This window comes from Poecile atricapillus, chromosome 10 (genome assembly GCF_030490865.1).
Source record: "Poecile atricapillus isolate bPoeAtr1 chromosome 10, bPoeAtr1.hap1, whole genome shotgun sequence".
NCBI lineage: Eukaryota > Metazoa > Chordata > Aves > Passeriformes > Paridae > Poecile > Poecile atricapillus.
In genome coordinates this window covers 17,958,454-17,984,750 of record NC_081258.1, presented here as the reverse complement: position 1 = coordinate 17,984,750, position 26,297 = coordinate 17,958,454, and the positions used below count along the sequence as shown (strand labels likewise).

The 26,297-nt window shown below is 38.4% G+C and overlaps 1 protein-coding gene across 2 annotated transcripts in view; it reads right to left on the bottom strand.

Annotated features, from left to right (window-relative positions):
• The window catches only part of CDH13 (cadherin 13), a 427,533-nt gene that overhangs the window by 244,655 nt on the left and 156,581 nt on the right, over window positions 1-26,297 (bottom strand). For both annotated transcript variants that reach the window (XM_058845796.1, XM_058845795.1), the window contains exon 4: window positions 1,132-1,248. In XM_058845796.1, the coding sequence (XP_058701779.1) occupies window positions 1,132-1,248 (117 nt within the window). The remainder of the gene's footprint in view (window positions 1-1,131; window positions 1,249-26,297) is intronic.

Here is a 26,297-nt window from a genome sequence, read left to right as displayed (position 1 = left end):
CAGATGGCAAAGCTGAGGCTCAGGAAACACCAAGAACCAGAGGAGCTGTGATCCATCAGTCCATGTGGTGACCCACAGGCTTCTGAAGATGAGCCCCAAAGTATTTTGGAAGAGGAAATGAACACATTCCTCACACCTTACAGATGTGGGCAACTAAATGCATTTTTTAAAATTCATGAAGTTATGGAAAGTTGACAATAAATATCTAAATTTAAGGGAGGGAGATAACTTTTTCTCCAGTTTGTGCACGATCTGAAACAGGAACCAGTACCCTGAGTTAGTACAGACATTCATTGCAGTTAGCAAGACCTCCCAGCCTATCTTATGAAGATCTGTGACAAGTCAAAAACACCTGAAATAACTACTTTTCTTTTCAGCATCGATTTTGACTGAATTTCTTCCCTATGATCAGTATTTCTGAGACTCCAAACCTTTTTATTTATGCTTTGTTCAGCATTCAGTTGCAAATTACCACAATTGACCTAGAACATGTCATTCCATTATTTTAAATATCTCTAAAATTTTTTGTCTCCCCTGACACATGCATAATCTCTCTTTCTGTTTGCAATATACTTCAGCCAAATTAATCATCTGGACACTTAAATTAGAGCTATGCTGGAAAAAAAAAAAAACAAACATAAAAGATTGTAAAAATTATGACAGCTCCAAGTATTTCAGGGTGCTGATCATTTGCAGTTCCTATAATTTAAACATTAGTTGAGGACAGGTTTCTCAGAGCCTTTGAAAAAGAGCCTCTCACAGTTCTGTCTTTGCACATCCTCTAAGGCGCTCGTGATCCCCAAGCAGCACTTCAGGAACAGGAACAAATCAGGATGATGAGATGCTGGGAAAACATTGCAGTACAAACAGGGCCTGGTTTGTCTCCTTGTGACTGAGGAGCCTCTGCTACCAGAAATCCCATCTTAAACTCCACATAAAAATATTCATAATGAAAGAATTTCTATAGAGAGGCTGCCAGAGATCCAAAGATTCAGTGTTCACAAGCAGAAGAGATGGAAGAGAGCAGGAAGAAATCTGGAATATTATTACAATGTGATAAGCACTGCAAAACTATAAGAGTAATAAACCAGTTACTTAATATCAAAATTTGGTCCAGTTTTGTTGACTTACCTTGCCAACTGATCTGGGAAACGGAGGTCTTTGATTTTCGGGAATTAATATTGGAGTTGCCAAAATAGCCCTTTTTTGTCTTGGAATTCCAAGGTTGCCTTCTAGTTTTAAGATTTCCTAAAAAAATAAAAAGACCAATTAGGAAAACTTCCAGATATTCAGTTGTTATTCCCTTTCCCTGCACTTTTAGGCAAAATTACCGTGAACCACCAGATTCTAAGTTCAGTATTATATATTTTCCAGCAGGGAGTGATAACATATCAAGGCACAAATATAATCTTTCAGGTTACACACTTATTTCAGTGGCAATAAACAGCCCATATTTATTTTGTACTCATGTAAACAAATAATAAACCTAAACAGGTGTGTCTATAATCCTAAACTGATAACTGCTTAAAACAAGCTTTGAGCAAGGTTTGGTTGACCTCAAATATTTGCACAAGACCAGTAAAAAGCCACACTTCAAATGTCTTTAGAGAATTTTCTCTAAAGATATATGTGATGATATCTGTAATGATATAGATGATATGACATCATTCATATTCAGTCACTTCTCAGTCCAGGCTTTCAATCAAACAGAACAGAGTGAATTTGCAAACACAGTCTGCAGGTAATGAACACTCAATAAACACCAAAAGTTTGTATCTTCAAATTAGACACCAAGCCTCATAATAATATTTATAATATTTATATAAATAATTATAATTATAATATTAAAATATATTTAATAATATATTATATAATAATAGAAAATTAACAATATTATATTAGGTATTAGATATATTATTGTATTTTATATTAATTATTATATATTGATTATTATTCATAATAATTCAATTTTATAATACTCAGATATGAACTAGTAAGTTGTTGGTTGTCCTGCTTTAGGGATACAAGCATCATAAAGTCACCCCAGGACACTGGTGTTGGATGTTTTGTGTTGGGGTTTTCTTTCTCTTAGAGAACGCTTCGTGCTATGCTCTCAGCAGGAACAAAAATAAAAGTGGTTTATATACAAGAGTTCTTTTTCTGCTGCATTTTCTGGAGTGTTTCTTTCTCTCTGAGCTTCAGGCAATGCAGCACTTTATGAGCTGAGTGAACTCTCCTCCGTGGCCTCTGGAAAGCTCTGCCCACCACACCTTTGCTTTCTCTTCCTCCTGCTCTCTGATCTGCTCAGTGCTCTCCCTGCAGCAGCTGCAGCTTCCCAGAGACCACTCTACTTCTCTGAAACTCTCTTCAAGCACAGCTACTACCAAGGTCAAAAAAAGCCTCTCCCCATCTCCCAGAGCTCTCCCTTGATCCAAACTCTTTTTTGGAAGAGAAAAAATAACAAGAACCCCACAAAACAAACAAACACCCACAAACAAATGAAACAAAACAAAACAAAACAAAACAAAATAACCAAAAACCTAACAACAACGCAAAAGTCCAGAATTGTAATGTGTTGGGAACTGTGAAACTTAAAAATATTTCAATCACTACTTTTCATTCAAGTTGTCACAACAGTTTTATAAAAAAATCACTTGTTGAATTAAATGTCTCATTCCAATAAGGCAATTATATCCTGCAGATATCACTTTACTCTCTTAATGCAGAAACTCCAAACCCCTAAGTTTTCAGCCAGTTCTGCAATCCATGTTGTTGTTTTAATAATAATTACACAGTCAAAGCTCCAGTCCTAGGCTGCATTTTTAAAAAAACTTCAAAACTGAATGAGTTTTCTTGGTGGCACAATCTGGATCCATCAGCCAAGTTCTCCACAGGCTGCTCCCATCAAATGAGCCTCTCATCACAAAACTCTGCTCTACCTCTGCTGGCTTCAGCATCACTTCTCAAATTTGACAACAAACAGGGGCAAGGGAAACTCAAGTTTTCACCAGTTTGCTTTAGTCATGATAAAGTCAAAAAGCAGTGGGAACCACACAGAGAATCTCTTCTCACAGTGTTGCCAGTTTTCATAACTTTTTGAGGCTCCCCCTGGTAGAGTTCCCAGCTCTCCCCAAGGCTTTGCCATTTCTCTCTAATCTTTCAGTCTGAAGGCCACTCGGGTCCCGGTTTTTGTCTTTCAACTCCTCTCCCAAGAGAGTTTCCCTTAATAAAAATTCATGAGAAAGTTCAAGATAAAAACAGTTGAAGTGTCAAATGAAAAGAGCTGAATCCTGTCCAAAGGCAAATGCACAGAGCAATAAAGCTTTCAAAATCACTTGCACTGTAAGCACAGACACGTGCCTGAGATGATCCTGAGGAGCAGCAGTGACTCCCAGGACATCCACAAGGAAACTCCAATTCTTTAGCCCAGCAGCAGCGACATTTATCTGATCACCCCCTCAGTCCTGCTTCGACTGTCGTGGTTTTCCTTCAGCTCAGGGAGATGTAGGGCAGAACTCCCAGATCTTTGCAAATGAACAAGACATTCAGATTTGCTTCTCTTTGTGCCATGGAGAGATTTGGGTTGAAAGGGACTTTTAAAGACCCTCTGGTCCCACCTGAAATAAGCAGGGACATCTTCCACCAGATCACTTTTCTCAGAGTCCCATCCAACATGACCTTGGATGTGTCACATTTCTTTCTGTGCTAGTTTGAAATGGAAAAGCAATTTCCAGATTGTTCAACATCTAGGTCTCACAATTTTGGTAGCCATAGACCCATAAGCAATTAGCTCATCACTTTCCCCTGAGGAGTTATCCTTACACATTTCCAAAAGTTCTCAAATGGAAGTAAAACCCAAATTATATTCAGTGAGTCATTAAAATAAAGAATTGAAGTTCTAAAGGAAAGCAGTAGGGTGGTAAGACTTAAGGCCTTTAAGTCCAGATTTCTAAGCAGAACTAAGAAAAAAAAAAAAATTAGAATTATTGTCTTTTGTTTCTAACACAATTATTCTGTTTCATGAAGAAGGAAGTTCTGCAGATTAGGCACAGAAATGTAAGCACTTCTCTGAACGTGTTTCATATTCTTCAAATCTCACTGTGTTTTTCTAAATAGCGATTTTTTTCGTGATGATTTCTTTCTTGTTATCCCCTGGTGTCTAACAGCAATGACTGATTAAATGAGCAGCCAAAAGCACCACTAGGGAATGCAGGTAAGCAGAGGACAAGAAAAGGTCAAGAGTGCTTCACCAACACATTGAATTATTCACTGCTGTTTGTGGTTATCATGATTTCCACATTTGCAAAAAACTAAGAAAAAGGAAGCACATTTCACCTAGTGCCAAGAAGCTGCAGCTGAAGGTTTGATCCTCAGTGTAAAAGCAGAAGCTGAGGAATCTGACATTGTTTGTTCACTTAACACCTGCCTCAACAGCTAAAGCTGATAACCCTCGTCCGTGGATGGATAAATATACCCATTAAATATATATATTTTATATATGCCATAGCATATATAATAATTTTTACAGGATTCATCTATATAATTTCTTGGAGAAGCAACTCACAGGGGATGTAAAATTAATACAGATAGAGTTGGCAATTTTGCTTCAAACTTTCTCAGAATATCAGGCTGGCATTGTCACAGGAGTGATCTTTTGGACCTTGCTGTGAGTTAAGCCCACACAGGAATTCTCCATCACCTTTGTTGGAACCAGCTGATCAAAACTGCAGTGGCTGCAAACTCCAAATGTGTATTTTTGTGCCAGGACAGGCTGGAATGTCCTGTCCCAGGTGGGTGTGTCCCACCAGCACCCAGAGAGACAATGGCTGTGGTCACATCTGCTTCTCCTGCCTCATATGAAATACAGGAACATGAAAGTGTCTGTCCACAAACACCCATCCATCAGCAAAATTTCAAATATATATATCACATCTGACATCATGAATACGTGCCTACATAAAAAAGTGCACCAAAACCAAAAATTCAGTATTTTTGATTGCATTTGGTGGTTTTTAAAAAACAAAAAAACGGTAGGAGAGAAATCCTATAGTTATGGTAATACTGTGATCATTATATTTCACATGGTCAGTTAAATATACTTTTCATGGTCAGTGGATTATGATCAGAATCCTACTATTATTTCACTGCCATTTCATAATTAGATTTTACAGTCTTTTTTTGACTTCCTTAATTTCCCCTTCTAGACATGGAATCACCTAAGCCATAGTTTAGCTGATTCACTGGCAGTAAAATTTGATTTCCTGTTCCAAACAAAAAAAGCACCAAACATGGTCTCATTTTTCCAGCATTTTGGCTAAACCTGAATTGAGAGATGTCACTGCAATTTCCCTACATCCTTCAAGAACTCTTTGTTTTGTTTTTCTTCCTTTTTACCAGGCCCTCTTGCAGTGCTTGAATATCTGAAGGAATGGCCCGGTCACTCTCCAGCAGCACGAACCATCACTCTTGGCAAAGAAAATTTCATTAGAACTTGTCATGGGGATAGGGTGGCTGAATTCTGCTATCGATTTGTCACAATAAGGGTTGGAAACACCACTGGAGTGGCAATCTGTAATCCATCCTGGTGACCAGAAAAGTGCTTGAGTTTCTTGTAATTTAGTTGTTCTTATATACTAAGGTTGATGGTATAAAATGGGGTCAGTCTTAAATACAAAAAATAAAATTAATTGGGTGCTTGTTGCAAGCAAAGTTCATCTGAAATAGGGAATGGGGTGTGGTACTCTGAGGTGTTACCTCAGATTATATTTTGTCTTCCTACAAAATAACATCACAAATATGCTGAAAAACTAGAACTCTTTGCAGGTGAACTTAGGAAATAATTTTTATATAATTCTTGAGTGAAATTTTTAATCATGCTGTAATACTTAATTCCTTTATGTATGTTATTTCTATAATCAGAATATTGTTATCATCAGCAGTATTGAAGTTAATTATTTCTAAAATAGATGCCTAAACCAGAAAAATATTTTCTCATGCTGGTAGTAATATAAAAAAAATCTAATAAATGTTCTGGAACTTTGTTAATGAACAACTGTTTAAACACATAATGAACTCAATGAATAAATTTAAGAAATCTAAAGGTCAATGGCATTCACACAAACATCTGCTCAAAAGTAGTCTGTCCTCGATGCCCATAAATGTCACCCTAAAATCACTTTGTGTACTTGGGAAGAACAAACCCAGCTAAAGTGCAGCTGACTAAGGGGAATCTGGTGTTTCAGAGAAAAAAACTTCCCAGCTGGTGATGCATGGTCAGATACAACATCTGGGTAATGGAAATTGCTGGTGGAACTTGGTTTAATGGCATTGGGTGTTCCTACTCCTATAATTGATCTGTAAGTGGAGATGCAGAGCCTCACGCTGCCCAATTTCTGATATCTCCATTAACTGCAGAGACTCCTGCTGATCTCAGCCCTCAGCTTTGCTCCTCCATCTGCCTGGGCCACAGGTATTTTTGTAGGATGGAGGCTCCTGTTATCTTCAGAGGAGTCAAGAATAGGTGAAAAAAGTTATTCTTGTTCAAATCATCTGGTCACATGTAAATCAGAACCAATTTAATGTTAATATATTCTAGAGTGTTTTTGATACAGAAGTGACAAAACTATGATGGAAACATGTCTGATTTTTTACTTTGAGAAATAATTCCTTCAATTATTGCCCTGAAATTCTGCAGTACATCTTTTGTGATGGAAAAGTCTGGCTTCTACTGAAATATAAGTTCCATTTATCTACACACCTGCCTTATTCTGTGACAGGGAAAAGTTTTTCCTAAGATGAAAACAAACAAAGTACCATTAACTTTGCTTTAGCCATGGGAGTTACCTGTTCTGAGAACTCTTCTTTTAAATTAACATTTCAGGCTTTTTTTGTCATCATTTAGAGAATGTTATTCTCATTTTGAAGCATATGTGAATCACCCCCTCTTACTGGAAATCTCATATTAGTTCAACAGTGCTCATTAAATATAATGAGGTGTCCCTTATACACAAACAACCAAATATGCTCTGACTGCCTCATCTGTCAAACAGCACTGAAATACAGGCTTGAGGAGGAAGACAATGGCTGACCTTATGCCTCTGTCTTCACCAGGATACATTAGCAACACATCACTTATCATGGGTAAAAATACCCTTTTCTCCATCCCTGCTGTGCTTACACTTGTAGCAAAGCAAACAAAACCTGCTTTTACAGCACACCAGAAGAAATGAAAAATTCCTAAAGATGTCCCAAAACCTTCAGCACCTCAAATAAATGTAACTGAAATAAAGAGAGCATTTTTGGATGCCATTGCCTAGGCATAAAAGCCTTAATAAAAGTGTCTTGCAATAAAAATTTACATTAAAAATAAGGGGGTTTGTTTTTTCTTTCATTTAATGAAATCATTTGCTTTTGGGTGCTACTGAATTGCTACTGAAAATAGAAACACAGTGGAGATTTGAAGCAATTAAAATATTTCAAAAATATGATTCTTTTGAGACTTAACCAAGGCCACGTGGAAAACACCGTGCATTGCATGAACACAAGGCTTTAACTTCTTACTCTCAATATTCCTGCTCTCAATATTCCACTGAGTGGACTCATTTCTCTGCTTATATTGGAGGAACTCAAAATTCAAGAGTCCTCTGAACATTCAAAAAGGAGAAAGAACACACAGGACACAAATCGCAGTTCTAGGGCATGATAAATGAGTTAAAGAAGAGTTTTTGGTGGGGCAATAATCTATGTGAAGCCACAAAATCTGCAGATCAGTAACAGACAAATGACAGCTCCAAATGTGGAATAACACAAGAAGCTGTGAACAAACAATTCCATGTTTCCCTCCTGGGATATAAGATCATTTTCTAATAAAGAATGTTTATTTCTTATGTAAAATAAATATTACTCATAGCACAAGTTGTTTTACCTGGGAAAACCAGCTTTCTGTGTCTTGCTGTAGGCAACCAGCTCTAAGTGTGTGCAAACAAACACATTTTATACACATATTCTGGGCTTAAGTGCTACAGAATTCTCTGCATTATAACAGCGCTGCACAAAAGCAATTCCATGGTACCCTAAAGCAAAAATAGTTTATGTTAAAGCCATGTGTGCTGTTCAGGGGCTGAGCAGCTGCAGCCCCAGACCCCTGTCTGAGTGGACACACAACCACACCTCTTCCCCTGTACATTTTGGTCACTTGACCTGTGCAGGTGCATCAGCTGGGCACCTCCAGATGAGTCTTGCTCTTTGCACAGCATTAAGCACACAGAGGAGACCCACTTATGGATAAATTTCCATTTCCCTTAGGCTGAAAAACAAAAAAAGATCACATTTATAAAGAGTGTGAGAAGTCTGTTTCTAGTTGGAGCAATCAAGGTGAGTTTAACTGGGAGGAACTTTCAATAATTTCCATTAGAGTTGGTACTGTCTTGCATGTATAATATTGTAGTCATGTGCCTGCATGACTTCCTCTCTCCTTTCCTGCTCTACTATCTCCTAGCAAAAACAATTTTGCCCAAGCCTGCAGAGCAGGGCTGCATTATGTTTGGATCACAATAAAAAAGTCTGGGTATGTTCTATTAGGCCTGACTGTGCATGCAGAGTTCTCTCCAGAGCTGCATTCCTGAGCTTTCCATACAGGAGCTGCCAGGCTGACAAATGAAGCCGTGGTCTGTGATGAAGACAAAATGCCCACTTAGATCCAGGCTGCAGCAGAGCTCCTCAGTCACCAGGCTGGATTTCACATTTGGTTGAAAGAAGAAATGTTAGTGCATTAATCCACTTCACTGCTTGGTCCAGCTACACTCGGAACAAATTAATTAACGGGCATTAACTGAGTCCAAAAAGCTGAAACCATAGTGTATTAATCCAGTTCACAATTTGGGCTGAAGTTTTACTCCTCAACACAAATGAACAGGCAGTAACTGCCCGACAGCAGCAGCTTAACTCTGTTGTGTGGCACAATAAAGAGGCAGTGCTGCAGTGCCTTGTGGACAGCTTTTCATTATCACCTGAGTGCTGCTGGGCTTCCTGCTGCACTTTGGCTGCATTTTTCAAAGGTGACAATACAAGACCTAAACATGCCCTGTGTTATTTGTTCCCCACCACAGTGACCCAATTAAATTCACAGGACAATGCTTCTTAGTTCTAAACCTCTCATTAGTCTGGACAGTCTCAAAGACCCACATAGTATTACTAAAGAAGAGAGTGCCCAGTTGAAGTTCTGACTTAGATGAAAGGTGTGTAAAAATTCACATGCAATAAACCAAAATTTAAAAAGTATTAATTCCATGACACATTAAAAAACCTCCAGTCATTCAGTCAAATTTGACTTCTAGATTTAATTTTTGCATAATTTATAAAATGTGCTGGCTAGAAATAGCAACATTGTTTTGATTTTGCTGTATCTGTTTTGGGGTGGGAAATCAAAGCACAGTCTTTGTTTTTTGCAGAAGATTTCCAAAAGTGAAACATGCAAGATGGAAACCCAGCCACAGGCTTGGACATCTTTGTGATTCTCACATTTCTCCTTAATCACATGCTGGCAATTAAGTCTGCTTCAGGAAATTCAAAGAGTGTACCTGTCAGGAATCAGAGGCAAATTAATTGCTGTACTGGAACAGATCAATGATTCATGAGCTGTAACATCAAGCTGCTAACAATATTAATTGCCACATACTTCAGGGAGAAGAGCCTAAAATGGCAGGAGTCATAGTTTACAATGGTTTGAAGATGTTTTTTCTGGATTATAACTGCTGAAACTAAAGCCAAGTACACTTTACAATACATGAAATGTGACATGAGAGTTCCCAACTGTAAATCATTCCAATTCATGTTTGAATCTGAGCATCTTGCCCTAACAACCTGCAGCCAGAGGAGCACAGAAATATTTATATTCCTTAGTTCACACCTGCTGACCTTTAAGTGAGTGTCTCCGTGGTTTGAGAACAGTTTCCACCTACACAAACACCAAGTAAACAGGTTTTATTAAGGTTTCCTGGCCAAGAAAAGACAGATCCAGACTTACTCCCTGCATGTCATTTGCCTGCCAAACAGTGCTACTTGTTTTTGTGGCACTGGCCCTGGGCTTCCCACTCTGTGTTTCTGAGCAGTGGGAAGCAGAATCCAAGATTATTAGAAGGAAATGATGCTCTCAGAGCTGTCAGAGCAGCTCCGGTGCTCCTTGTTAACTCCAATGCAGGGACTGAGCAGGGACAGGCAGCCCAGCAGCCACAGCATTCGCAGGGGACTGAGGAGACACAGGTTCTGTATTGTTCTAATAATTGCTCCCACAGACCTTCCAGTGAATGCTGTTATTTTAGCACTCCACAGATCTGGAAACCCTGCTCAGGTCTTGATTTCTAATCTAGTGTGTTTCTGAGGAAGAAATGATACATTCAAATGCATTCAAAAGCCTGGGCTTTGACCAAAAGAGATTATCTACCCTTTTATTTCCACTTTACCTTTTTGCTCATATTTCATATTTGTTCAGTTCTATTTTTATCTATATGCATTTTCTTGCTCCCAAAGTAACTGAAGTCATTAAAACCAGACCTGTGATGTCTGCTGCCTCTACTGACACATTAGAATTTAAACAGGACAATTCTAGAACTGAAAACCTGGGTTCTCACAGCTTGAGCTAAATCAGCAATATTTCTCTACCCCTCATAATTATCCATCATGCAGCCAGCCCCAGAAGAACCTCGAGTGGACTGTATTTAAATGGTTTTATGAATTTGTAAGATGGATTCTTTAGTTCTCACTGCACATGCCAAGTACAAACGTCCTGCCTCCGAACGTGACCAAAGAGCACCGTGTGTGTCAGAACAGGCACAGCATGCTGCTACCACAGAGCGCAGAATTTCCAAGGAACGTGAGAAAAATTAATTCAACCCTGCATTATTCAATTCTCTTCACACCCTTTGGTATCCCAGCTCCAAAATCAAACCTTCAGCACTGTGCTGGAGGGTCTGGCTGCTCTTGCCTGATCATTGCACACAGCAGTGAAGTGCAGCATGACTTTCTTAGCCTAAAATAGCTTTATTTTGATGGAGCTATCTAATAGAGACAAGTTAATAAATTGCAGCATTCCTAATTTGATACATTTTTGGTCCTGTTTCAGTTTACAGACTGTCCATTAGCAGACCCTGAAATCTGTGAACAAATACATTATCTACCATTATACGCAAGTTTTTCAGATGAGTAATTTTTGATCTTCAGATTGCTCAGGCAGTTGCTTGGAAACATTTGTCTGTATTAGTTACACGAGTCATGTGGCATTATTTGTCTTTTCAGATTGGATGGCTTCTGTGAATAAGCAACAGAGCATGAAATGCAAATTTCATGATATAAAATTCAGAACTTGCTTTTGGCAAGGATTTGATTTATTACATTTAGAGCACAAGATGAAAACAAAAAGGTTATCTCTGTGATCTGAATGACTTGATGGGAAGTGATGCCTGTGCCACTTGGAGGAGTAACAGCATAAATTACAAAACCAAAAAAACATTTTAAAAGATGGAATGAGGTTTGGAATGGTCGTGCTGAGGAGAATGAACCCGTCCAATGGAAATACTTCTGTTGGTTAGTACTTTCCTAGATTAAAACATAGGTGGGTAGGTCAGAAAATTCATGGGAGCTCAAGTAAACTATTATTTTTCTTATTTTAGAGTTTTGAGCAAGCAAAGAAACAGAAGCAAGTGGTTTTGTTCATATTGATGGTAACAGCCTGGTATCATTCAATAAGATTGAAGAAAGCACTCATTGGTATTTCACTGTACATTATATAAAATACAACAGAATCATTTTTCTGCTGATTCTATCAGTATGAGGGAATGGGAAACTCACACATTTTCGCTTTTAACTTTGTAAAAGAACCACTTGTATTTGCCTAAGTGTTTCTGCACTGATAGTAATGATTTTTCCTCTCTATTGGATGCAACAATTTATAAAAAATCATTGGTTTGAAACTAAATATAGACTTTTACCAGCAGAGACTGGTCCATTCAGTAGAAGAGAACCAAATATGGTCAAACAATGTTACTGAGCACACTCAGACTGAGATCCAGGCTACTTCTACCAGCTATAAATCCCACGTTCAAAACACAGAGTCCACAAGACTGAACCCAACAAACTCTGAAGGAGGAAATAGTGCTAAAACAGTAAAGAAAAGGTTAGAAAATAACAGGGTTTTTTTTCCCCAATAAAGTTTTAAACCCAGAGTGCAAGGGCAGTTAAAATCATTTGTAAAAAAAATATTTCTGAGGTTTTTTCTGAATTCTAGTGCCACAAGCAAATATAAAATTAGTCTATCTTATTATTCTATGCTGATTAGGTAAAGTCTGACTAACTTTCCTGGTGCTCCCAGGCTTTCCCTGGTACTTTTCAGGCGGGATCTTTGCTAGGAACAAATGCCAGTGGGTCCCAAACCACAGCCAGTGCCTGGCAGCTGCAGCCTGACTTCAGAACAAAATATTTCTGCCACCCATGATTTAAACCAGGCTTAGTTTTGAGTGGACTATGAGTAACCCATGATTAAGGTCAAATCCTTCTGCTGGCAGAGACAGCCCTGAGTGTGTGTGAAATATGGGTGTGCAGTCCTTGGTTACTGTTTAATGCTTTGTCTCATAAATCCCAGCAAAGGAGCTCCAGGGAGCCAGAAGTGGTGTCACACTCTGGGCACCTCTCACAGTGCAGTCAGATGCCAAGGGGTTATTAATGAACTGTTCAAACACTAAATATAAACTTGTTTGGAAAACAAAGGTATCAATTTGTATTTAACAAAGCCAAATGCTTCAATAATCCCAAATCTCTCCACTGCGTGTTGTTTGTATAAAAATCACGCATTTCTTAAATGCCAAAGAATCACTTTTTTGTCTCCATCCTTTCTCCAGTGCACATCTCAGTCAGATCATGCTCATCCATTTTCAACAGCACATTGTTCCCTTCATAACTGCATACAGAAACTTGCTTTAAGGAGTATGAGCTTATAAATCATCACCCATTGCCTGTGCTTTAAATCAAGCATAAAAAAATAAAACTAAAAGAACCAGCATCCTGGGCTAAGATTAAAAGCTGGATTCATATTAAAGAATGGTGCCTTTTAACCATTGAAACTGAAGCTGTAGATTATTCTGTGCTGATTAAGTACTACAGTGGGCAAAGGACTTTCTCATAATGAACACTGCTGTAAAACAATTTATCTACAAGAAAGGGAACAAGTTTGCATAATCCATTTATGGTTGATTCAGCTTTAGAGGAATTTGTTATATAAATATATCTCACCCTGGGGAATTGTTTTGCCAAAATAACTAATGAAAGTGTTTGAACAACTTAACACTGATAATTAATAGGATTTTTCAGTATCACAATGGAAAATGACACCTTCCCATGTACGTTAACCATCACATCATTGAGAGACAAAAACTTGGCAAAATCCAAGAGCCAAACACATCAGAAAGTGGAAAATGAATTAATGAATTAACTTAGCAGACTGAAATTGCTAAGCTGGTGACATATTTTAACTGAGCCTCAAAAGATGTTTAACAACAGTTTCTTAAAAAACATTCCATAGCTCAGTAATTACCAATTTTAAAAATTCATAATTAATAATTCAATTGTTCAAGTGACATCACTAATATTCTAACTGTCATGCTGGAATGTTTGAGAAAGCATTATCAAGTCCCATTATGTTGTTATCCACTTTTCTGGCAATCCCAAGTAATGTTTTAAGTTTAGGTGTCAATATTTAATCACCAAGAAGGATCACAAGCTCATCAATAACTCCTTGCCAACTGCAATTCCCTAGAGACTTAAAACTTACAGTGAACCTCACCTGCTTTTGTGGTCAGATAATTATTTTTATTATGCTTTGTGGCAATGTTGGCTGCCAAAAAAGGTTGTCCTAAAATCCCAGTGTGACAAAAATCAATTTTCAGATGCAAATGAGGGTGCCATAGGTGACATTTTTCATACCCAATAAATTGCCTGTCTGTGGCTTTGAACTAATGGACACATAAACAAGAGAGATTGGTGCCAAGGTATTGCATTATAATCTTAGTGAAGTTTTATGAGGCTCATGCTACAGGCTGCAAAGGGAAAATAAAACAGAGGGAGGGGGCATGAGCAGTTTGAGGAGACTTGTAAGAATAGATATATTTTTTTTTGTACAGTATTCTCTTAAATTTTTTCCTGAGCAATGATTTTCCATCCAGCTTCTTCTGCCCTCTTCTCCTCCCTCCTTCTTTTATTTTTAATTTTAGGGCCCTTCATGACCCCTTCTGTCTGTCACAACTTTTATTTCATTATGATCCTATACTTCTCTTCTGCTCTGTCCCGTACCCATCTTCCTAATTTCTCTCACAGAAAATTTATGCAAACAAAATTTTTTCCTGTCCTTCATTCTAAATTCTGACAGCTCTGTGTCTATCTCCACCTCCTTGAGGTGATATTTAAACTTTCTTTAAAAATACAAGAAATACACTGAAACTCTCATTACCTTTAGAAACAACAAAGGCTTTAAGTGAACCCTCTGCTTGTGTCATGCATGGCTACACTAAAATGAGATCTGCATTTGCACCAAACAAGTAGCTGGGATTTCATAGGCTTGTCTGAAGCTTATCCTGAATAATCACAAAATTCTTGAGCCTGCAAATTTAGGTTGGAAGTCCTATGAGATATTTACCCTTGCAATACAAATAGAAACAAGATAAACCCAATATTTTTATGCTATGTTGATAGTATTGTTTCCAACTGCAGCTGAAATGAAAGATATGATTGCATAATAGCTTTTCAAGCGTCTTCAAAAGATTTAAGTAAAGTTCAAATCTTAAGCTTTTGAAACTTTAATCTTGGAATAAAGAACAATCTTTTTGTTATTTCACATTTCTCTCCTGTTAGGAAAACACGAGTGATACTAAAATGACAAAGAAATGAATCCTTCATCAGACTTATCCCCATGCAAGAGCTGAATAATAATTTGGGGGAAAGATCTGAAAAATACCCATTTCAACCTCTCATCCTCTCATCTTTACTAAACAACATTATTGCTGCTGATTCTCCTTAGCTCCTTCGAGTTCTGTTTGAGGTGGGAGAGAGGAAAAGGTTACTTTTTCTGCTGCACATCTATTTCCCTCCTCCTGCAAAATCAGAGCCCTCTGAAGCCAAGAAACCACCACTCCTTGTCTTTGTCCATCAGCATCACGTTCAGAGTTGGAGAAGGGTTGGGACAGTGCTCCCAGGCACAGGGGGGATTGTTGGGTGCCCTGTGCAGGGCCAGGAGCTGGACTTTGAGGATCCCAGTGGGTCCCTTCCAATTTAGGACATCCTGTGACCATCAGCACGACAGCAAGGCGGAACCAGTGTCTCAAACTATGCAGGCACAGCCCTGAAAATCCAGTTTTAAACTTGTGTTTGTGCCACAGCTCTGGCTGGCCTAATATCACCAGTGTATTCCCCTGAGACAACAGTTTATTCCCATTGCCAGAGCAACAGCGGGCAGGGCACACAGCTGGAATCCAGGGCAGAACGCCACGGCCTTCGCCCATGGTGGGAAGCGTGGGACGTCCTGTTCCCTGCCTTTTAAGGGTTGCTGCCCAAGCCTGTGAATACCCACGGCTTCTCTCTCTTCCTTCACTCCATTTCTGCATGCTTTGTTAGTCATGCAAACATTTAGAGAGTCTTTAATTCCAAAAGTCCACAAGTGACTTCAGTGGCCAAATTCCCTGGTCAGATTAATTATCTCTGTCACTGCTGGCAGCACAGGAAGTGTCTGATAGAAAATTCCCAGGTGCTGAAGAATTACCTTCTAGTAAATTTACACCACACAGCAGTACCACGGTCTGCTCTTCCTCCAAAGCACCAAAGGTACCTCAGAGTTGTTCACACTACAGGTTGGTTTCAATGTAAAACTCAATTTTACAGTTTTACAGTACTTCTGGAAGCAGCTGCAAGTTATATGGACAAAAAAAATCTACACTTAAGGCTACAAAATAGGATTATATTTCTGAATGATATTTGATCAGCTCATATCTCCCAGCAGCAGGACATACCTGTTCAATCACATTCTCCAATTTAGCCATGTAAAACAACATCAAAACAGAATTTGGAATAACTTCTTAGATACCAGGTATATTAATTTAAAGTACATCAGGGACAAAAGGTGTAAAAAGAAGTTCAGGGAAAAAAATGTTCTGAGAGCTGGTTCTATGGTCCTGATCTGTATTGCCACTGTTCAAAGCTATTAATTTATACAAAAAATTAATTTAAAAATAGATGACATAAGGTGGCATAGTTTTATTCAACATAGAGCCCTAGGACTGAGTGTACTTTCATTTTAATTGCATTCCACATGTAAATATTAAAGACTTAAAAATATTGGGATAAATTGATGTAGACTTGCTTAAAGGTTCTATAAATAGCCCTCTATTATGTCACTTTTCCAGGTGTCTCCTTTGTTGACAGTCACTTCATTGCAGTTTTCCTGTAGTGAACATGAAACAGCCGCCTAAAGAAAACCTTTCGTAATTAGAACAAGGCAGGTACTAAACCTATCCTGTGGCTTATCTCTGCATTTGTAGCTGGAGTTCATTAACTTGTCAGCACTGATTCCTTTTGAATAGGAAAGTGAAATGAAAAAATGACGTGCAAATCAATATCAACTCTTAAGCCATGTTCTCATTTAGCGCAGTGTCAGATATGAAATATTGAGAATCAAAATGAAAATTTCTGGTGGAAAAATATGTTTAGTGTGCCATTTTCATAAGACAATTATTACAGTGAATTAAGTTACTTTTCATCCCATGGTAAAAGTTATACCATGGGGATATTTAAAAGAAAATCTTCTAAACTTTTTGTTTGTTTTCTGATTATTTTTAAACAACACTAAGCTTGATAAATGGAAGAAGCATTTAAGAATGTATAATTCATGCTTATTAGTTGAGACAAAATCCATGCAGCAGCTTCATATATATCTACAGAAAGAGACATCTCCTTAAATGAGTTCCACAGAACTCAGCATTCCATCACAAGTCCATTGATATTTTTGAAAAATACACTTCACACATACAAATCTGTTATCAGAAGTTTAAAAATTACTCTCCATGGACTAGATAACAATGATGCTAACGGGGTGCCAAAGATCAGAGGAAATTTATTGGAGATGAGCACATGGTAGAGGCAAAGATCTGTTTGGATATCCTGGTACGAAGTTGAATTTCTTATTTCTTTCTAGGGAGAAGCCAAGCGAGGCAGCTGCACCTGGAGAGCTGCAGGGCACATCCAGAGCTCCAGGTGTGGCTGCAGGGCACGAGCCCCTGGAGCTGAGCTCGCCTGGCACCCACTGAGCCGGTGTAAGAAAATCAAACCATGCAGAGGAACAGCCTCAGTGTCGGAATTGCTGAGTCTCCTGCAGCAAAGGTAAAAGTTCTGTATCCAAGCACCTGGATCTGTACATCAGATCAGTGTCTGACCTGGTATCACCCTGGACCCAAACACCCCACCTTTAATGTGCTTATTGAATAACTCCATTTTCTGCAGGGGTCAGACACAGAGAGGGATCAAAGTGAAGCTTGGCAGTAGTAACACTTTTTCCTTTTACCCAACTTGGTTTCTCTTCTGGAAGCTCTTTGCTGTGTTTCCTGCATGTCTTTCCTAAAGCCACAATCTTTCTCAGTGTTTCAATACTGCAGTGAAATGAAGCAGAAATGCCAGTGCAGGAGGTTTTTGCTCTCCCTTCGTTCTCCTAAGCAGACACCCTCACTGGAAACCAGAGTCTTATCTTCCTACTGTCTAGACACGAGGTTAATTCACGTTATTTTCTCATTTTACAGTTTTAAAGAATGGGTTTTAATCAAGCCACTTATCTAATTCAAAATTGTTCAGAAACATATTTTCCATTAATAAAATGATCCTAAGTGCAGCCTAATGCATCGAGTGCCAACAAAAAGAAAAGACACAATAATTACCAGCACTGACAAGGAATTCAGAAAGCCATTAAACAAAACCAATAATTTCTCCCCCCAGTCCTCCAACTATAACTGTCCCATATTTTTATACCACTAGAAGCTGCAGTAATTATGTCCCTCAAGTAAACCATCCACTTTTCTGTTTAGTAGACAAAAATTAAAGGAACCCTTTCCTTTTAAAACTTCTAATATATTCCCCATGTTTTTCTTCTAATTGAATTAAATATGACACGTTGAAGAAGGAAACATTTCCATTTGGGATACAGACGATTGAACTTTTCTGACAGATGTTAAATTTAATAAACATCATAGGACTGAACAGAATCTCCTTTATGTTATTTACAAATTTGAGATATAATTTTAAAGTAATTACAGTCAGTACACAAAATCTGGGATTAAAAGCCACTGAATAAATGCAAAACTTCTGAGATCCTCTGAAGAGCTGCTTGATCAAAAAAACATTAATTTTGGAGGGATTCAGCTGAAGGCAGAAGCGACATTAAAAATAACTGAAGAGTTCTTTTTTTCCTGTTTCACAGACACAAAATATAACTGGCAGACTGTGACTACCCACTAACATTATGCACAATTAATATTACATATATCAACTTGATGTTAATAGTATTCAATAGAAAGGACCATACCATATGATAGTGCCTCTAATGCATTCAGCTTTCCTTGCAATTAAACAACATGGAAGCACTAACAATTAACATCAAGGTCACCCCCAGATAAATTTTGATTTGGACACTCCTCACAGCAGATTTATGAGTGGATTCAAAGCTCATTAAAGGCAGTGGAATGACTCCTGTTGACTTAATGGGGATTGCATTTGGTGCACTGCTTGCTGTGTTTTCCTATGACAGATTAATTACACGGTTTTCTGAATAATCAGGCCTAAAATCAACCCTGTAACTTAAAGCTCCAAGCCCTGCTCACACACTCGTGTAGCTTTGTCAGTGATGAGTCTGAGTGTTACAGATGTGAGCCAAATTCAGACCCAGATCTTCCCCAGCTTTGACTTTTAATCTTGAAACTGAAATTTTAACATTCCCCCTCTCCTTACCTCTGCCTGAATTCATGATTTGAGCTTTAATGACCAAGCCAGCTGCAAAACGATGGGTGTAGAGAGTGGAGGGAAAAACAGAAAAAGGACAACACAATACAGCAATACAGAGAAAGTGATGTTGTCTGCAAATACAGTCAGAAAGGTTCTCAGGCTGCCCTGCACCTGAGGGATAAGGACACAGAGTGTGAACTATCTACAGAAGAGCTGCCAGTTTTGCCCTTGACCTGCTGCTGAAACAATTCACCTCCACTGGAAACCAAAACAGGAACAAACAAATCATTTTTTTTAGTACCAAATTGCAGTGGTTATTGAAACAGAGTGGATAGAACAGCCAACTGTATCAATTTTAAGGTTGAAGTCATGCAGGAACATGACTTGGTTGAAAAATTGTCACATACTGTTCCTTTTTTTTGTCCCAGCCTATACCTATGTACATACCTATATCTCAACACAAAACTACAAAGTTAACACTGAACAGAATGTGTTTTAAAGTCTCTCTTGCAAGATATTCCACACTGATATATCAGTAATGTTTCCACAGGCATAGCTGGAAATAAAATACACGTGAGCAGTTCCAATGAACCTCTGAGTTTAGAGGTTCAGGCTTTGATACAATCAGTGACAGAACTGAATCAGTCCATGACTATTAATTGAGGTAGTACCAAAACAAATCATGAAATCCCCATCTGCTAACCTAGGAATTTGATCTAAGTTTTTTTTATTTCTAGCAGGCCATTCTGCTGCAAAGGACTGGCAGGATTAATGCATGCCAGAGCAAACAGACAATATTAGTGTAATCATTATAGTCTACAGCATGAGTTGAGAGTTTGCAGCAAGAGCAGCAATAAGAACAGATTTAATGTGAAAACTCTTGTTGCAGATGCTGCCAGGCTGGAGAACATTCCTGAGTAACCTGGGCCCTCCTACCAGGGGTTTTGTCACCAGCACAGTCTTTCAGCAGTCATGAGTCTCTTATCAAGCAGAAGTAGTTTTCAATTTCATCTTCAGGGAAAAGGAAAATGTCACAGGTATGAGAATATTCTCTCTGTGCAGAGAAGAAACTGCAATGCATAGTATTTGTCAGCCAGTCAGGAATTTTGTATTTATTGGATTTTTTTTGTGCATGAGTTCAACAATATCCAAATCAGAATGATCTGGCTCTGGAGAGCACTTGAGGTCCCTGTTCCAGAGAGGTGACTTATCACCACACTGCTGGGCTTGAAGGGAACTCTCTGCATTTTGATACAGCTTTTTAAGCTGCATTAGTAGTGCAAACATGAACTGATTTCTAGCTAGTATTCTCATTGGGTTGGCCAAAAATTCAGGTAATACCAATTCACTCTGATATCTGTGCAGGTATAAAGCCGTCATCATCTCCCAGTGCTTCTTGGGATCACAGCCTTGAATCCCTGGACAAAAAATTTCTGTGCCAAAATCTGAGAATGAAAGTTTGGTTTGGTCTTCCAGATTAAAAAACAACAAAACAACAACTTCTACTATCACCTTCCCCCTGGGGATTAGAGGATAAATCTTTATACAATGCAATAGTGTTCAATACTGTAATAAAAGCCCAGTAAACATTCAGTAATTTAACATACAGCATCAAATGGGTTCTAGATGAATTAAAAGAAAGAAAATTTGGATTTTTATGGTTTTTAATAGCTCAAAGATTATCATGAATAAATCTGCAAACTGTAAATCTTCATCTGATGGATATATTTTGCACACTTGTTCTATTAGTTCTGAAAAGACTTTGTCCATCAGGAGAGTATGAAAATGCTGAAGTCTGTGGTGTTCCTTATTAGCAGAGTCCTTAAAACTCCATAAAATCTGCTCATTTATACATTTATATTCACAGAAGACATGTCTAATCTGAAATCCACACACACACACAAATAAGACTCCAAGCTTCCATTTATAAATATACAGGTCATGTCACACATTTGACCCTTTGTGAGACAAAACAAACCAAACCAGCCCACCCACACTGCCCTGATATTACCTGGCCACACCAAATATTCAGCAGTTCTGCAGGACCATTGGTACCATCAGAGAGACTTTAAATGGAAGGAAGCATTTGCACTTTCTTCCTGTGCAATCACAACCCCAGCTGCCCTCTCAGTAAGACACTGCATAAAACAAGTGGTAAAACTGTTTTTTTTTTTCTTAGATGGATCAACAGCTTAATGCAAAGGTTATTCAGTTTGATTTGGTGGTGAAATAAGTGAGGGGATGAATGATTAATAACTCCAAGATGACTGCAAGCATTAGCTGAGCTGTTTATTATGAAGACACCAAATTGCTCTAAGCTTTAACTCTGTCATTCTTCAAGTTGCCAAGTTATTCTAGGTACTTTAAAAAAAAAAACCCTAGCTGCAAAATAAGATGCAAAGAAATAATCATAAAAGCATCAAAATAGTAATGATCAACAAATAAGGAATTTTAGGTCCAGAAGGAGCCATCTGTCCTTGAAATGGCAGAATCAATTCTTGGGGGAGGACAAATGTAAATTTTATCCTGTGATGCTCCATTAAATGTTTAAGATGTGTGCTGAGATAGGTGTTACTGTAATAACCATAATAAATGTTCCTTCAGGATTGTGAAAATCAGCATGGAAACACTGGGACAATCATTAGGGATTATTACTGATGTGTCCAATGGAGAGAAATTGCTAAACTCTTACTCTGGGAATCATCTTTTCATGTGAATGATTTCTCCTGTCATGACTCTCTCAAATCCATGCTGCTTCTGGAAGCTGAGGGAGCAGCTGACAGTGGGAAAACACCAGCAATATTTTGTGTCTGTGACTTGAAAGAGAACCTTGAGCTTAGTTTTGGGCACAACTTAGTTTGATTTCCTCCTGGAATTGTCTCTGGTCCTTAATAAATCTGAGAGCTCTCGGGTGGATCTGGGGTAGTTGTGGTGCACCAGCTGCATCATTCCTGGTGCCAGATGAAAGAATAACCATGGAATAAATGGACAATTTTTCTTCTCTACCCTGTCTCACATCTTCTGGTTTCTGTAACATCTTTTTCACAATGGATTTGAGGACATTAAAGCTGTCATGGCAATTCTAATATCAGATCAAAATCGCCAGCTCCTTTTCCATAATCCCTCTTTTAAGAAGACTCTGTTCCTATCCTGATGTGAAAAAGTATTATGAAATAAGTATCTAAAATAAAGATATCTATGCAAATGCCTCTTTTTAGAGATGTTTGTATTAAGACAGGCACACACACATTCTGTCCCCATGTACTTAATAGTTGCACTTTGAGGATCTTACAGGATGAAAGCCACTTTAGAAATTAAAGATATTGCATATCTTAAGAGATATCTACTTATCCTATATGATCTTGCCTAATGTCCTACTAAATCATTCTTAGCCTCTTTCTTTCTTACTTATATCTCCATCTACTACACGAATTTTAAATTTAAACCTTTCACAAAGGGTTTCTTCAAATGTTCTCCCCACCTCTGGCACGAGTTTCCACAGAACTCCATCAGTCTCTGAAGATTAAGGCATAGGACTGGCACAGTTTTGTCTCTTCCAGAATATTTCCAGGATAAATACTTGAAAAATAATTATATGCCAATGCATGATGGTTTATCACTCATCCACAATATTTAGTGGATTTTTTTCTTTTTATGGATAAAGGACAGTTAATGTAGTAGATCATAAAGAGAAGCTAATTAAACTCAAAATATCTTCAGATAACTAATCCACCATTCAAACTCTCATAAAATGTTTTAGTCCCAAGAAGTATGACTATGTGCCAGATTCAATTTTAGCTCAAAGGCAAGACTTTAGCAATCCTTGAGTAGTTACTCAAGCTCTCATTGAGGCTTGTGGGAGCTTTACCCTGAGGTCTTATGGATGGAGGATAAGACAGTGTGTTTTAAAAGAAAATAGAATAAATTGGTGCATTCTAGTACTGCATCTGGGTCTGAGTTTCCACCAAAAACTGAAGTTTCCAGCAGAAGCACATCAAGCCATACTGAAATGGTACCTGTTGCAGAAGAGAGAACCAGCTGAGCAGCCAAAATGCAGCTCAGGGCTGAGAGGAATTCTGTTTGTAACTGGTTTTTTTTAATAAAATGCACTCATTACAAAGAATTTTGCCTGTCATTTCACTTTAGTCTATAAATAATTTGAAATCGTTAACAAGGTGTGCGTTTGTCTCAAGATTAATGTAATTTCACCTTTGAATCACTGCTAAACACATTCAGTTCTTAGCTCTGCCTGCTACTGAAGAGCACAAAGTCCCTTTTCCTGGATAAATACATCCCTGGCTCACATAGAATCTGAATGTAGATTACTCACAGAGAAAGGCACTGAGCACTCACGGAAGTGAACACCTTCTTGTTTCACAGGCAATTATTCATGTTTCCAGTCTACAAGCCCGTTTTTCTCTCCTTAAATAACCAAGTTCTTCTCATTTGCATGCTGAAGTTGCACACCGAGGGAAAGAGGAGGAAAGGGAGCCCACACATTTGATCTAAGCACTTACACACAGAGTGAATAAACTTACGAGTCACACTTTGTCCAAAAAAGGAACATTAAATTAATGAAAACTACCAGTGGCTCCTGTTCTTTATAGCATTTACTCTGGTATTCAACACAATATGTAATTGTTGCTATGGCAACTGCCACATCTCTTGGCACCATAATAATTCTCAGATAAATGGATCTTTGTCAGAGCAAACTCCAAAGGCAGTGGATATGAAACCTGCATTTCCTTGGTGCTGGGGAAGGGTAAATTCAGTGCAGGCCTGAGGAAGCACAAGCCTGGCAAAGGAGGGGAGGCTGCAGAGCTAAAGGGAAAGGTGGGGGTCCATCAAATCAGAGCTGCTCTGGGTGGGGCTGCAGGGACACCCAAAAACTGCCCAGCAAAGGGGCAGGGGAGTCACAGCCACACAGCACTGCCAGGCACAGCTCCTGCTCCCAGGGCTGGAGCTAAATCCCACTGGAATCTGATCATTTCAGCAGCTTCTGGATCTGGCTGAGGGAAAAAAAGGGAAAATAGGTGACTGGAATTTCTATGGAAAGGAGAGTTTAAGGAGATTTCCGATATAAAAGGATCTCGTTGTTGTTTCTGTGACAGCAAGTGGTGTGCACCGAGGATTTTTATAAAAATATAGTTTAAAAGGCAGCTAAATGACAGTACAGAACGACCCATTGATGAGAACAAGCTCTTGCTTTCATTGACATTAATTGAGATGTATTCTGTGAAATCCTAAATGTAGCATTGCAGACTTTAAAAGAAAAAAAAAATAGCATCTATTCACTGGTGATTATAGCAGGGAAAAGTCATTCATGAAAATGCCACCAATACACAGGTATTAAATTCTGAGATCACTTTTACCTCAGCTTTTTATGCATGAATTCCAAGTCAATATGTGTTTGCAGTGTGATAACAAAAGTAACAGGAGTGATAACAACTTAATAACTTAATGATTGGGAGAATGATGATATGTTAAACTTTCTGCCAAACTGAACACAACAGTGAGAAAATTACTTTTTTGTTGTTTGATCTTTAAGAAAATCCTTCTTTATATGCCTGAAGGACACTTTCATATCTGAAGGCAAGGGATCTCCCCAGCTTTTCTGGAAATGCTATTCTATACACAGTTTTGATCAGTATAATAACTCAAACATATCATAGGTATTGATGCACCCCCTGTGAATTATTCTATTTTATACCTTAAAATTAAATACAAAAAATGGTATTTTATTTATGCAGTGCATCCCTTTCTGCAGCAACTGCTATGTGCAAAGTCTAATAACATGGAACTCTTCAAGCCTGTTTGTCAATATCTCATATGAGAGTCCATCTCCATACCACTGCACACTCATTTTCTGCCTATTTGGAATTCTGTTCTAAACAGAAAAATGCTAATATACGTTAATGGGAATGATTGCCTGCTGTATCAGAAGGGCTGATTTTTGATCTTATTTTCCAAATAACTTATTGAATTGCCAGATGAGTAAACTCAACTATTCACACTTCCTTGCCTGAATATTTTCTGCTGTGAGAGAATCCTGATTCATAATAAGATTATTGATCCATTATCATCTGTTCTAAGGCAGAAAACCATACATGTAGGATTTAAGGCTCTAGGCACTTTTTATCTCATATCCATAATATTTGCAATCTCTATCCTGTGGGGATGAGCAGAGAGCAAGACACAAACAAGAAATGCTAAGGTTTAAATCCAAGGAGCTTAGTTTCATTATTTCTTTTGATACTTTAGGAAACATGCACAGGCAGAAAGCAACTGGCACAAAAGGTATCCATGCAGACAGAGACTTGGTAGGAATGAGAATTCAGCTCTTCAAGGAAGTTTTCAGCCAGGCTGCTGAGGCTCTGTCGCTGCTGTAACAAACACAGCTGAGTGCTGGCGTTGGGAAAAGCAGTGGTTTGGCAAAGAGAAAAAAAGCAGCAGCAGTTTCTGCCCAGCCCCTGGCTGATACAAAGTGCAGTGGACAAAGTAGCAGGACTGGGGCAACTTCATTTCCTTCAGTCTGAGCTGCTGCTGGAGATGGCTTTAAACTTTGCCTACAACATGCTGTCTCAGGGTGTGCTCCTCTCTCTTATCTCTTCTTTTCTTTCTCCTGTTCCTTTTCTATCTAGTGCCTGAAATGTGTCCAGAGGGTTTGACAGCTTCTATTTAATCATTTCATCCTTCTGTATGGAAGACTGCTGAGCACCATGCAGTGAAGTTACTACCAGCCTGGAATTTCTGAATATCTGCCTGCCCTCTTATCTGCTTTGGTGCCAGACTCTTGATATCTCACTCCCCTCCACCCCTCACCCTGTGTCTGTAATGGTGTAACAAATAAAAGTTCTAAATAACTCCCTTTGCTGTGGGGAAGGAACAAAAATAAAGGCTGCCAACACAGAGAGGCAGAGACAGATTGTGTCCCAAGGTTTACTTTTAGCTCCCAGTGTACTGAGGGTATGTTCATTAAAACCAGCATTAGATTTCAGAGGGGGAGCAGGACCAGCAGACACCATTTTATTTAGCCTTTAAGGACACGGTTCAAGTCCCCACTTGCCACCTTTTGCAACTGACCATTTATTATGAGGCTCTACAAAAGCCTGGCTACACTTTTCCACAAAACCTGACTCTTTCAATAAATACATAAATCCACTAATATCTTGACAAGTGTTCATATGAGATGAAATTTCCAACTTTCAGTTGTCCTACTTTCTCCATAAAACAAACGAGGGATCCAGCATTGGACAAGACACAAGTTTTTTAAAAAA